This window comes from Hypomesus nipponensis, chromosome 13 (assembly GCF_054491055.1).
Source record: "Hypomesus nipponensis isolate SF chromosome 13, ASM5449105v1, whole genome shotgun sequence".
In the NCBI taxonomy this organism is placed as follows: Eukaryota; Metazoa; Chordata; class Actinopteri; order Osmeriformes; family Osmeridae; genus Hypomesus; species Hypomesus nipponensis.
Genome location: NC_140373.1, coordinates 13,286,207 through 13,299,461, shown reverse-complemented (window position 1 = coordinate 13,299,461; position 13,255 = coordinate 13,286,207). Strand labels below are relative to the sequence as shown.

The window sequence follows — 13,255 nt, the reverse complement described above, 5'->3', positions numbered from 1 at the left end:
TGGAATTTTAATAAATATCAGTTACATTTTTGTCACCGAAAAGTGGTCTTTATTACTTTCACATGGCATAGACCTTTAAATCAACGTCGACGCGGTTAGGATACATATTATAACGTTAGGTGGCAGATGGCTGGGCTACTTGGAGACTTATCGGCAAGAAAGCTCATCTCTGTTTGGTAAGCTTGCAAGACAAAAAAAAACGATGAAGAAATCTTTGTTTCATTGTTCAATGATTCAAAGTCTTATGCAGTATCCTTTCCATCCGTCTCGGTTGCTCATGAATACTCAAATGAAGTCAGTCAGTTTGTATTACAGGAAAGAAATCCAATACACCTTGGGAGACGTGCGTCATGTTAGATCCGGATGGTACCCCTTAAAACTCTTTCCGAAAGTGTTTTTCAGAATCACAGTTTTCTTATCAGGCAAACATGAACAGTTTCCGTTGCTGGTTCTCGAACCTATACCACTGCTCCACTGAGATTCTATGCACACGCGTCGCTGCCAGTTTACAGATCGTGTCCCCTGTAGGCAAAGGGTAGTTGCGCCTCGAAGGAGTAACATCCTAATTCGCTACCTCTTTATTTAATTATGTAAGGTCTCTCCGCCGTCAAATAATCTTTAATCCCTCTTAATCCTGACGTCACAGGGTTATCTACGATTTTAAAGGATGACCGAATCTGGATCGAATTGTCATTGAGATTTATCCTCATCTTTCAAAGAAACCCATGCCTTGAGTGCCCAAGCCCTGTCGTGCACGTGCCCTATTTTAGTTGCCAAACACGCCATCAACTAATTAACGCATTTGTATAACACAAATAAAGCCATACTGGTGTTTAGAGGTATTATGTCTAAAAGGGAAATTTCTAGGACAGGCTAGATCTGCATCGGACCAGGATATTGTAATGAAGGCATATAAGAAGGGGCATTGTGGTTTGCTCCAAACCATTGCCTGGGCCCCTCCAAAGTGCTTTTTATGGCTTTGAATGTACAACATGCCAAACATGTAGTATGCAAAGGCTTTCTCAGGTCAATTGACATGCCTAGGCATAGTTCAGAAGAGTCTGTGTAAGAGCCAATCCAAAGGGACAGTGCAACTTTCTCTTGGTGACATGCCGTGAAGTGTGAAGGCCAGGAAACTGGGTTTAATGTATTTGAGAATTATTATATGTTTTTTAATATTAGTGTATTATTCTCAAGTGTGTAGCCATGCACTTCAAACAATGGCACACAGATAAATATGACTGGTGATTAAAAATCTATTGTACATGCATCGGAAGATGAGTGCTTAAAACGTCTTGTTTTGTCAACCTGGTCAGGTTGGTTGTCTTTTTCTAGAAAGAGACACCTCTTTCTAAATAAATGTATTTTTGTAATCTAACCCCCTATGAGTCCTGGGGTTAAAAAAAAAGTTTGCCACTCTTTGGAACAAATCTTTCTTTCAGATGCATACAGACTATTATTTATTTATTGTTTCCCCAGGTGTAAGGTGTCAGACTGTTGAAATTTTCTCAATTTAACATAAAGGCCATGCAGGGTACAGTACTGGAACTGTCTTGGTTGGACACCAAGTCACGTGTGTACTGAAACAACCTTTTAGACCATGAAGGTTATGGACACAATTACCCATCACAACCATATCACATAACACACGTATGATATGAAATTCTACTAGTAGGGGGCCTCTTGTTTTTGCAACACCACTGAGACAAGGGAGCTGTACCTAACATCAATTGTTTGGCAGTCACAGTACCCAGTCAGATACTGCCCTGAGCACCAACGTTTTATATACAAACACTCAGAAAGAATGAAAACAGGTGGATCGGAATGTGCTCCACCATGTCCTAATATCACATTTGATTAACAAACATCCTGAACTGTTACAATGGGTATATGACTAATTATGAAGATTATCAAAAAACACATGTTTTTATTCAGATAAAATAGGTCACATTAACATTAACAATTGACTCATTGGCGGATTGCTTTATGAGATAAATGTGCTCAATTTAATTTACAAAGGTGGTAGGTGATATGGTTTAGATTTTTGTGTCATTAAATGTAAAAGAAAAAAAAAAGTACAATTTGCATATGTACAAACTGAGTTATTAAGACCCCCCTTGGGTCTCCTTTATAGTTGAAATGCTGATGCACTTGCAGGGATGCATTGCAGTGTGCAGTTTTTTTGATGAGCTTTGACTTAAGAAACTTGCTGCACCTGCTTAAAAAGGTTACGCTGGTCATTCTCCCTGATTTGTATCACTGAATGTGCTTCGTTCTGACATCTGATAACCGTGCAACTCCCTGGCTCACTCACAGTTATAACTTGGGCTCTGTCCAATAATAATCGACACAACAGTTTTTGCCTCCACATAAATCTACTGCTCAGTCAAGACAAATTAATGCTGATACTTGTTTAAGGGTAAACCAATAGAGAGATCATGAATCAAAGAACCAGTGTCCAAGGTGCTTTTGGTTGTTTAGTGTTGGATATGCCTCATTACCAATGCTTCTGTGATGCAATGCTTTCTGATTGACCTTTCTGGTTTCTCACGTTCTACTTTGGGTAAAAAAAATATATGTTGTAGCAAGTAGACAGTTTTCCAAGCCATCTTTAATCAACATACTTCATCAGCCTACTGATGCTTTATAATATCTTCCCATATAATAGATACATGTTATGCTAAAAGTATAAAATATGTTTTTTAAGGGTGACTTCAACGTTATAACGCAAACGTTAATAACGGTGCCATGTTACCTTTTTATGAGGTGCCACAGCAGAGCATTTTACAGTATCAATTATTCATATGAACATTAACACATGCTGTGACCACTAACATTTACAAGAAGGATGAAATATACATTTGTGGTCTTACATGTGTGTGTCTGTGCAAGTGTGTGCGTTTTCCATGCTAAGCAGACTTCCAGGTGTTTTTTTTTCTAAGGGTAGAATAGTGTATAGGCCCATTTCACAGCGAATTGATTGCGGCTTGTCACTGTACTGACATCTATATTTATGACTGCCTGTATTCTCGAAGACAGCAGTGTGGCTGGGGGTGTGAAGGTCAGTGAGAGACTCATATTTTAATCAAAGACCAAAGAGCTAAGAATAATAAATCCTGTCTCCTGAGGGGAGTCAGTGAGGAGATTTCAGAAGATTGTGTACATGCGGTATATGCGGTAGTTAAATGAAAAGCGTCTGCTAAATGAATAAACGCAAATGTAGTAAAAATCATAGTATTGCATATCATTTTTTGTCATTATTAATGATAGTGTTGCATGCTATTTCTGGTATTGATGTACCAGAAATACTGTGATGTTGCTGTATATCTGAATACAATAGTATTCTTTGTAATATGCCTTGTGTATTTGAATCTGCGGAATTCAACCTATGCTTTTTGTGCTGAAGTTAGTGCATTAACTTCTTATGTCAACATGAGCCAATATGAATCACAGATGTTTTGTTGGATATGTCCTCCGAATGATCATTGCATGTGTGTGTCTGTGTGTGAGTACATTTTTGGAACAGGCTGTTAAAAATCTTTAAAAATAATTACTTAACAACTGAATGACTGCTGTTCAATAGGCTGTTCTCACGCTTTGTCCAATTATCAGTGAGTGACTGTGCATAGTGTCCTCTTGTGGACACTACTTAGGGAATCTGCATTATTTTACTGTTTCACTCTTAACTAAATTTATTGGGTATTGAGTATTGGTGTTCTTTGTTACCAACATAATCTTGTCAGTTTCATGGCATTAGGTATTTGTTGACGTTTTTGCTGTTTTGTGGGTTTTACATGCTTGTAACAGGTATTACAAGGCTGTCACTTGAGTATTAAGTTGATGTTTTAAGAAAGCTTGAGCTGCTGTTGAATCTGGTCAGCCAGTGCCTCTTGAACAAAAACTGAGGTCAGAATAATCTTTAGCTGCACAGGTTACACATTAGATCCCTGTCATCAAAGACATCAAGAATGGATAGCTGTATTTATCAAATATTTGTTAAGACATTCGTATTATTGAGTTCCATCTTCTGTGAAGACTGATGTGCCCATGTGTTATCTATAGCCTTAAACATGAGCAATTCAATGCTAAACAAATACTTACTGCTAGTTGAATACTGTATTTATTATAACTCTTGGATGGTCACAAATCTACTTAATTGTGGGGAAGAGTTGTTTGCTACAAAAGTTATATGCTTCTCTTTATAATCTGCCTTATTAAAAAATATATATATATAAATATATTTTGACCAACAGATAACCTTCTTGTCGTTCTGATGTCAACCACCAGAGGGTATCTTAGGGTAACGTAGCCTCCGCATCAGACAATAAAAACAAGGGGAGGCCGACAGACATAGCGTCTCAGAAGCATCCAAATGTGAGAATAGGCGTCTGAGAGATGAGCAAAGCATAGCTAAACGAGAAATATGGATGTATGGCCTCCAGTTTGGAAATAGAGATGTAGTTAGAAGCATGCCGCCTTTCTACATCTCTCGTTGGCTCCTCTTTATTTTGATCTCGACGGTTTGGGAGGCATTCGCCAAATCTCTTCCAGACCAGGGAGCATTTGGTAAGGACCATATGGGATGCAGCATAAAAAAGATGGGAGTGGTTGCATTTGTATGGCTTTTGTTGACAACTGTTATGTAATCTAGACAGATCATTATACAGGACGTAATTTAATCGAACGGCGAATGTTTTCCACGCAATTCTACACCTACTCATATTTTTTATATTTTGCATTAGCTATTTTACGTCTTCCAGTAGAAGACACTCGTATATTGGGTTTCGAAGCGTTTTCGCGAACACGCCGTTTTAGGGTCAGCTAGAAGAACCTGTTTAGTTTATAGATTTAATAAATTGTTAATCTATTGTGTTATTCTGGCACTGGTGAGAGTAGCCTACCTAATTTTAAGGCATTAGGCTATATGCGGCCTGTGGCATGCATCACACTGAAATCATGCGTTCACACGTCCTTTGTTTTCAAATAGCCTAGGTGTAGGTACATTTTGCATGACATGCTCACCCTTGATTTATAGATCATGGACATGCTTTGCAATAGACATAGTGTTAATCGCATTCCAATGAAATGTGTATATGCTGTCAGAACAGCTGAAAATCTGCTGAACCGACTCTTGTCAGAAGCCTACCCATTGCTGCAGTGTTAAATGTCCATTGTACCTCCATCTAATTAAGGTAGGCCTTTATCTCTAGGCTATCTGCCTTAATGGAGAGAACACTAGGCAATGGAAATGTACTACAACAGTATTGCACTAATCAATAACTCCTGTCTAATGTTTATGTTAAACAAGTCACATGTTTATGTTAAATAACCAACACATATTAAAACAAAGGACTCCAGTAATTGCAGCTCTCAGAGGTTATCAAGACCAGTTAAACAATAAAGGCCAAAGTAGCACAGGTGATTTGCCCTATAAAATAGTCTGATGTTTTTTATTACATCCTTATTTCTGGATCAGAAGCTTTCCACCCCCCCCCCCCCCCCTCTCTCTCTCTCTCTCTCTCTCTCTCTCTCTCTCTCTCACACACACACACACAGACACACACACACAGTGTGTTTGTGTTGAAATAAATATGTTCAATAATCCCCTTCGTCAGCTCTATGAGTCCTTGTATCCATGGAAACATCTGAAGCAAGACCCATATTCCTGGTTAAAGAGGAATAACGTAATGTTTTGAAAGAAAATCTTGCTTTTGAACACAACATAGTAAAAATTGTGACTTCTATTCAAGGGATATTTCTTCAATGTAAGTGTAAACCCATTGATTGTAAGCAAAATCAAATCAATTCATTGTTATGTCTGAATACAATTTTTTTGGGGGAAATGGCCATAACAGTGAACATAACTATATATCCTGCCACTATCCAAACATACACATAAGTATGACTAAATTGCTAAGATTGAAAACCCAAATAATGATGAGAATAGAACACCTTCTTAACCAGCTATGGTACAGTTAAGTCTATAACTATGTGTCTATGTCTGAAGCATATTTTCTTCTCTTCCAGAGGTCGAGATCAGAGTTCAGGTGTTTGACAACAGTGACCTTTCCCCTTTGGCTGATGCTGATGTGGTGGTTCATGGGAACCAGTCTGTCTTGGCATCCAGCAGGGCGGGCAGTGATGGCGTTCTTAGAGTCAGCTTCCTGTACCGTCCAGACACCTGGGTCATCATCTCAGCGTCGAAACAGGATTACGTCACCAACTCTGTCCCCTGGCATTCGAACAGGATTCCCTGTAAGTCAAAGTAATACTTCATGTTTGAAAGCTTCGTCATTAACTTTCAGGACTGAATAGAATAGATGTTGTGATTTATGGCTGACACCTTTTAAATTGAAAACATGAAGGATAGTGAACAAGTCAACTGCCCGATGGGATTAAATACTGTTAAAGTGCACTGCCTACCATACTAATCTCTTATTGAAATGCCACATACTTGAATAAGCTCAACTGATCTACTTTAAAATTCTGCTATTAGCATGTAATCAGATTTAAATGAAATGTAACATGTGATTACACAAAGATTATGTTTATCAGATGGATATCTGATAATCAGTCATAGGACACTATGCCTGCATTTAACATGGAAGAAGACATATATTTGTGCATGTCAGAAAATGCAAAATTATTGCTCAAAAACTGATTTTGATTCCCTTCCAGTGTATGCATCTGTTAGCTTGTACCTTCTCGTCCAGAGGCCAGGAACCCTAATCTTGTATGAGGATGTCATCCAGATCTTGTGTGGGTCCCCAGGTCAGAATCTGTTTAGATTGTCCTTTTTTTCAGTTTGAAGTTACTTCTGAAGTAGATTAGACAAGCAAAAATATAGTTGTTTACTTCTAGATACATTGTCAAGTTTAAACTTTAATGTTAACCCTTTGAAACTGTTGAAGTATTTATTTTCTTTCACTGAAATGAATTGTCTAGAATCAATCTACCTATTATCTATTTTCACTTGTCTTTCTCTGTCTTGCAATCACAGACCAGAGATTTTCAGACCAACATTTTCATATTTCCTGTCCCTGTCACCATAGCAACAACTTTAATGAATGCCTAGCTACATTATGAGTTCCTTTTTGGAGAGTCATGACTAAAATAGATTACTTTAGATTCAAGTTAAAAAAAAATCTTATTGCTGTGAAATAAATCTAATCTAAAGGATTGGGGGACTATTAAATGTGTGTTTGTAAGATCAAGCTTTAAGAAGACAATAAAGCCTATTCATTGTGTTTCTGTGTGTTTTTCCTTAGGTGCACGGAACCAGCCATTGGTTCAGCTCCAGAGGAAGTCCCTTCAACTGTCAGGCAGTTCTAATTACACTGCTCTGTCAGCTGTGCTAACCACAGCCAAGAGCCAGTATGAGATAGGGGGCTTTCCTTACCTGCTTGGCCAGGAGACCAACAGCTCAGGTTTGCACCAGTTTGCACCCTAGTTGTTAAGTACATGTGAACATGTTGAAACAAATGACGCAAAAAAAAGACTAGCTACATTTTCTCGATTCCCAATTTTTTTAAACACAAAATTAAAGAAAGAAACAGCTATACAAATATTAGTTTGGCTTGATCTTGCGCAGTTACTGAAAACATTAAATGTAATTGATAAAAGGACACTGCCAAGTTAAGCTAAAATAAAAGGAGGATTTGAGCATACAAATGTCTGTTTATTTGCAGGGTCCGAAACAGGATGGACCGATCTAACAGCATTGGCAGTGGTCAGTGTGCAGCTGTTTGACCGTGATGGCAAAGCCATCCAGGTATCGGACCCAATCCATGTCTCTGTGCCTCTGCCATCGGATACCCGCACCCGGATCGCCACCAGTATACCCTCCTGGGTGTTTCAGCCCAAGACAGGTGTGGATTACCTAATTGTTTTCATGTACATATATGTTTTTAATGCCATATTTTGTAATGCGACAAAACACTGAAAGATAACAAAACAATGAAGGTTTTTATAATAATAGAACAATATAGATTACTCTAGTTGCTACAGTCATTGTACATTAACATTGCTTAGTCATTCACACTTTTGGTTGAAAATTGAGTGTATCTCAGATTTTCAGTGATGTAATTTTGTTTGCCTAAATGTTTTCGCTTTGTATGATCTTTGTTAGGTCTTTGGGTCAGAAATGGTACTGGATACATCAAGAAGGAGGGAACACAACTTATCTGGAATGTGGTGGTTCCTCAGTTGGGGTACTGGTTAGCAGCCTTTCCATCATCTGCAGGTAATGTCTTCATCATCTGTTTCCAACTTAGTTTTGATTTATCTGCATTTCCTGCTATGTTTCATAGATTATAATGGCATGGGGCAGTACCACTGCTGAGGGTGATCCCCAGTCCCATGATGTGGCTTCTCAGCCAAAACATTGTCTTGTACAATTTGGCTCTGGCGAGATATCTCAATACGTTCAGTCTAATTGCATTAAGCTCAGGCACGTCCTATGTATTTGATGTTACATTGTATGTATACCTTTTTTGTCTGTGTAATAATAATGTAACCTAATTAGCTGGAAAGTAGCGGGTGGCTCCAAAATTTGAAATGGACTCACTGGCATTGAGCTGTCTGCTTTCTAAACAACTTTGCGGGCCTCATTAGCTTACAAAACATTATTATGACACAATTATTGTGGTTACACTGAAAAAATCATACCTGTTGTATCTTTACTAGTTTACAGAATACATAACTAAAACCTTCGCCCTTCCATTAATGTGAATGCACAAGGCCTACTGAACATTAAGGGATTTTTTTTTTTTTTTTACAAAAGTGTCTGGTTGGTTTGTCTTCCAGGCATGGGCTTGGGTCACCCTGGCCTGAGGGATATCACCACCTATCACACCCTTTTCCTGCTCTCCATCCTGGGCTCCCTGGCTCTGCTTGTCCTCATCCTGCTATGTGTGCTGCTCTACTACTGCAGGTGTGGGGAGCATAGACGCAGGTCTTCATTTTGGCCTTCTATCAACATTGTCAATGCATTGATCCTAAATTACTGCCATGATGGTGTTAAGTATCGTTGTACTGATCAAAAATGCCATGATTGATATGATGTTATAAACGTCTAAAATGAGTATTATACATATACATTAATCAACTGGATCAGCTGTATTTATTTTAAGGAATTTATTACTAAATATAATATAATTGATTTCACTTCATATTATCGTAACATTTTCTTCATTTTGTTTTTCTTTTAGGCGTAAGTGTCTGAAACCACGACGACAGCAAGGCAAACCCCACGCCTCTACCCTGAATGGGTCCAAACGGGACCAAGGCACATCCACTTCCCGACTCAACCTCATTTGTGGCGGTCATGTTGAATCTGGCCCCTCTAATGATCCTGGTAAATCCGACTCATCCCCATCTCGAGACTACCAGAGCTCACGGGAGGAGTTTGCCAAGCATGTCCCTGCTCATAAGCTACGACATGCAAAGGGGAAAAATGCTTCAGGACCTCAAAGAGGTGAAAGCTTCCCCATGAAGGTGACTCGCGCAACTGAAACCAACAACTTAGACCCCCCTTTGTTACATGAAGACTACTCAAGAAGCTACAGCCCAATGGAAGACAAGGAATCGGAATACCACCGCCATCACAGTGCCAACGACAACCGGGGCTACACCTCCGACCCCCCGTCCCCGCCTCGTTTTCAATGTCACATATCGGACAAGTCAGACAAACCTCCGGAGTACTCTGCGGCTGCAGCTGACCACCTCGCCAGACCGACTTCACTTAACACCCAACCTGGGCAGATCATCTTCTGTAGCTCTATCGACCAAATGAAAGAGAACATGTACAGAAGCATGGTGCCCACCTTAGTAATACCGGCCCATTACATGCGTCTGTCTTCTGAGTTCTCTGGCAAAGATGGGAAGGAGCAGCAGCTGGATAAGGATGGGACACCTATGGGTGCTGGCCAGTCGCACCACCATTCCCAGCAACAGTCCCAGCAACAACAGCAACAGTCCGGTTCTCAAGGGGAGGACTCTGAAGAACCTAGCTGGGCCTCAGACTCCTCTGGTGGTCCTGTGAGGATACCTGTTCTATTCAATGACTCCACCATGGCCCAGATGAATGGTGAACTCCAGGCTTTGACAGAGAAGAAGCTTCTCGAACTTGGGGTGAAGCAGCACCCACGGGCGTGGTTCATCTCCATGGACGGACGTGCCAATGCCCATGTGCGCCACTCCTACATTGACGTGGGGAATGACCTCAGTGGCGGTGGTCTTAGTGCCACTAGCAGTGCTATCCGAGACATCAACCTCGATTCGTCCATGAACGCTCAAGAACGCAAGGCTGCAGCAATCCGGAAGGGCAAAGACGAACGGTGGGGAACCGGAGGACGCAAAGGTCACAGTGGCGGAAAGACCTACTCGAAGTTAGCTTACCCAGATCACAGTGAGCCTAGCAGTAGTGAAGGACGTCCGGTGTCGCCTGAGGAGAACTCCCTCACCCCTCTTCTGGATGATGGCCCCTCGTCTCGGGGTTCCACCATTCCTAGAAGAGGCCGAAGTCGCGTGAATAGCAGCCGCAGCAGTAACAGCGAGAACCGTCGAGACTCCATGACCAGCCCTGAAGACGATCCAGATGACAAGGACGAAAACAAGAAGAGTCCGTGGCAGAAAATTGAAGATAGGCCTCTCATGGTCTTTCACCCCAAGAAGTAAGGCTTTGGTTTAAGGCTAATGGGGACATTGGAGGTTCCAAAAGCTATGTGGAGACACCTGAGAGCACACAAATAAAGAAAATGGTTTAGTAGTTCATCAAGAAATTAAAAATAAGCACAATCAAGCTTGACTCAATAAAGGTTATTTATGAATCCTTCCATTTTGATCAGGTTTTTATATTTACGATCACTACCATTTTACGTTGCCATTTGGTTTCATTGAAGCCTTTAATTAAAAAGGATTTCAACAATCATTAAATTTAATAATGAGTCATTGCATAACAGTACTAACTTTGGAAATAGCCATCTTTCAGAACAAAAAAAACATTTGGGTTGTATTAATCTAGAGCACTTACTAATCACTTACTAAACTAATGGAACTTACCCAGTAATGTGAAGATACTTTTCAAATTTTATATTGGAAAGCTGAAATGACTTTTTTCATTCCTTGGACTAGTGTTTCACATTTTAAAGGCTCACTTTGAGGTTTGTAGATGTGTCATCCTTGTCAACTTTGGTAGTCATCACTGGATCATGAGAAGGAGATAACTCCTCCAGAGAACACCCATCCCAAAACTGTGTATTATTCCATGTTTATGTCTTTATTCATTTCTATATTAGAGATTTATATTGATTGATAGTGTTGTTATTTGACCCTCAGTCAATGGATTGTGCATACTATAAACTTAAATGTGAAATGTGCATTATTTCTTCTGGGACAACATTTATTTCCTGTTTATTCTGTCAATATATTATGTATTGTCATACAAATTTGATAGTTCAACGTATGTAGTACTCATTTAAAACTCCCAACTGCCAACATGATACATTTCTGCCTTTTTCCTGTAACCTTTTCTCTTATTTTGGACAGAAACATTACTCATATTATGTAGACAAATATTCATTGGCATTTGAGAGACCCATTGGTATTGGTAGGTGGTAAATGAATGTATGAGACAAGCAGAAGGCAACCAAAGCTCTCTCAAATGTTTGGTCCTGCTTAATATCAGAGACTATCCCACTTTATAATCCCTGGACACTTTGTATAGAACTGAGACTTTAACTCCCTGAGCCTGGAAGCGGTCAAAATAACTATTGTGGAGCTGTCAAGTGTCAGAGAATAATTAGGGGTTGGATTAGGACCGTTTCCATACCACCTTTCTCCTGAAAGTGCCTTGTTTCACAAGAGTTTCAGTGATAGGTATGCAGGTCTTTTTAATTGCAGTCAGTGTATAGTCATGTCACCTAAATGCGCGTATGTTAAACAGTTATTAATAAGCACACTGCATCCTCTTAAGAACACACACACTGAACACCAAGGAGGGTATGCCTGCCAAAATAGATAATTGAAAGTGCTCAAAAGCCCTTGTTTTCATGGTCCCTTTAATTTTTCATCAAACTTGAAAATGTTTGAGTTTGAACTATTTGAGGTTGTTTGTGTAAATGAGCTGTATGTGCATGTAATATGTAGAGTAGAGTGTTTTTAATTAACCTTATTGAGGATATTAAAGATATTGGCACAATTTGATAGATATTTAAATGTTGCCAAACAGACAAATGCTACTATGGAAATTCACTGAATTTTGCTTCACCTTTACAAATTCACTTCCGGTCTTTGATGTTTACAATAAGAACATGCTGACCAATATGCTCTCACTGTAGCTAGCATCACCACTGCCTATGACTCTTAACAACTGTGAATCATATCTTCACAATGTACATGCAGTCACAGAGGATGCCATAGTTGTTTCAAAACTGGGAAATTGTATTTTAGTGATAATGTAAAAGGTTCTCAAAATGGTTCACAAACTTGGAAGTTACTCTGTAGAGTTTGAATCTCACACACAATTGAGATAAGTGCATTGCTTTTGTGAATTGAATCTGCAATATTTCAGGTCATACCGATTTGGCTGCACTGACTGACTATAGAGATGCAGAGTTGTATAGACCCATTTTTCCGAATCCTTTGTGTTCTGAATCTACTGTTTTCAGCTGTTGGTTTGTCTTTCCCCCATAAGCTTGCTGTTAATAAGGCTTTGTCAATTCAGTGCAAATTGAAATGTGATGTAATATAAAGTGGCAAGATGAACATGTTATCAAGGGTTAATTTGCCCTCAGCTGTTCTGTCTACTTCTGCTTTGTTGTAGTGCAATGTGATTTCATTGATAGTTTTTTTGTGAGGCTTTTATCAAACAAGGAATGCATTGAAGGCATAATCAATACAGTACAAACATTTATCCTAAGCCCACCCTGTGATATTATATCTGGGTGGTGTTATGATACAAATATAAGCTATAACATTGTCTCCAACAGTCATGCATACGTACAGATGTTACAAATTATGATGCAAAAATAAATGCTAAAAGATTAGATATGAATTTGTTGCTGTGTTGTCACTCATGCCTTCTTGAAAAGGGCCACTATCAACACCTAGAGAGAGAGAGAGGACACATTGTGTTCAAATACGTTTGCTTCATAAACGCTCTGGCCAGTTACACTATAAATTGAAACTGTACAATAGAAATAAACTTGTTTACACAGTCATTGCAGTCTTTATGGCTTTTTTTTAAGTGAGCATG

At 39.3% G+C, this 13,255-nt stretch overlaps 1 protein-coding gene and 1 long non-coding RNA gene across 2 annotated transcripts; one reads left to right on the top strand and one right to left on the bottom strand.

The window, feature by feature from the left end:
- The first annotated feature begins 4,345 nt into the window (after positions 1-4,345).
- Positions 4,346-13,186, top strand: fam171a2b (family with sequence similarity 171 member A2b). The gene is made up of 8 exons (XM_084671142.1): positions 4,346-4,566; positions 6,028-6,255; positions 6,679-6,771; positions 7,269-7,427; positions 7,689-7,868; positions 8,129-8,242; positions 8,806-8,932; positions 9,210-13,186. The coding sequence occupies exons 1-8, from the start codon at positions 4,428-4,430 to the stop codon at positions 10,675-10,677; spliced, it is 2,508 nt and encodes an 835-aa protein (XP_084527268.1). The 5' UTR covers positions 4,346-4,427; the 3' UTR covers positions 10,678-13,186.
- On the bottom strand, positions 5,520-7,047 carry LOC146260325 (uncharacterized). Its single transcript, XR_014729629.1, has 4 exons — positions 6,957-7,047; positions 6,702-6,817; positions 6,066-6,253; positions 5,520-5,665 (listed from the first exon to the last, which is right to left on the bottom strand). It is a non-coding gene; the product is annotated as an uncharacterized LOC146260325 (long non-coding RNA).
- Positions 13,187-13,255: the final 69 nt, after the last annotated feature.

What these genes read in the sequence shown, in the direction of transcription:
- fam171a2b (XM_084671142.1), top strand. Translation starts at nt 4,428, where the DNA reads ATGTATGGCCTCCAGTTTGGAAATAGAGATGTAGTTAGAAGCATGCCG. An exon ending in GCATTCGAACAGGATTCCCT is followed by an intron (nt 6,256 to 6,678) that starts GTAAGTCAAAGT and finishes ATTCCCTTCCAG; the next exon opens with TGTATGCATCTGTTAGCTTG. An exon ending in GATCTTGTGTGGGTCCCCAG is followed by an intron (nt 6,772 to 7,268) that starts GTCAGAATCTGT and finishes GTTTTTCCTTAG; the next exon opens with GTGCACGGAACCAGCCATTG.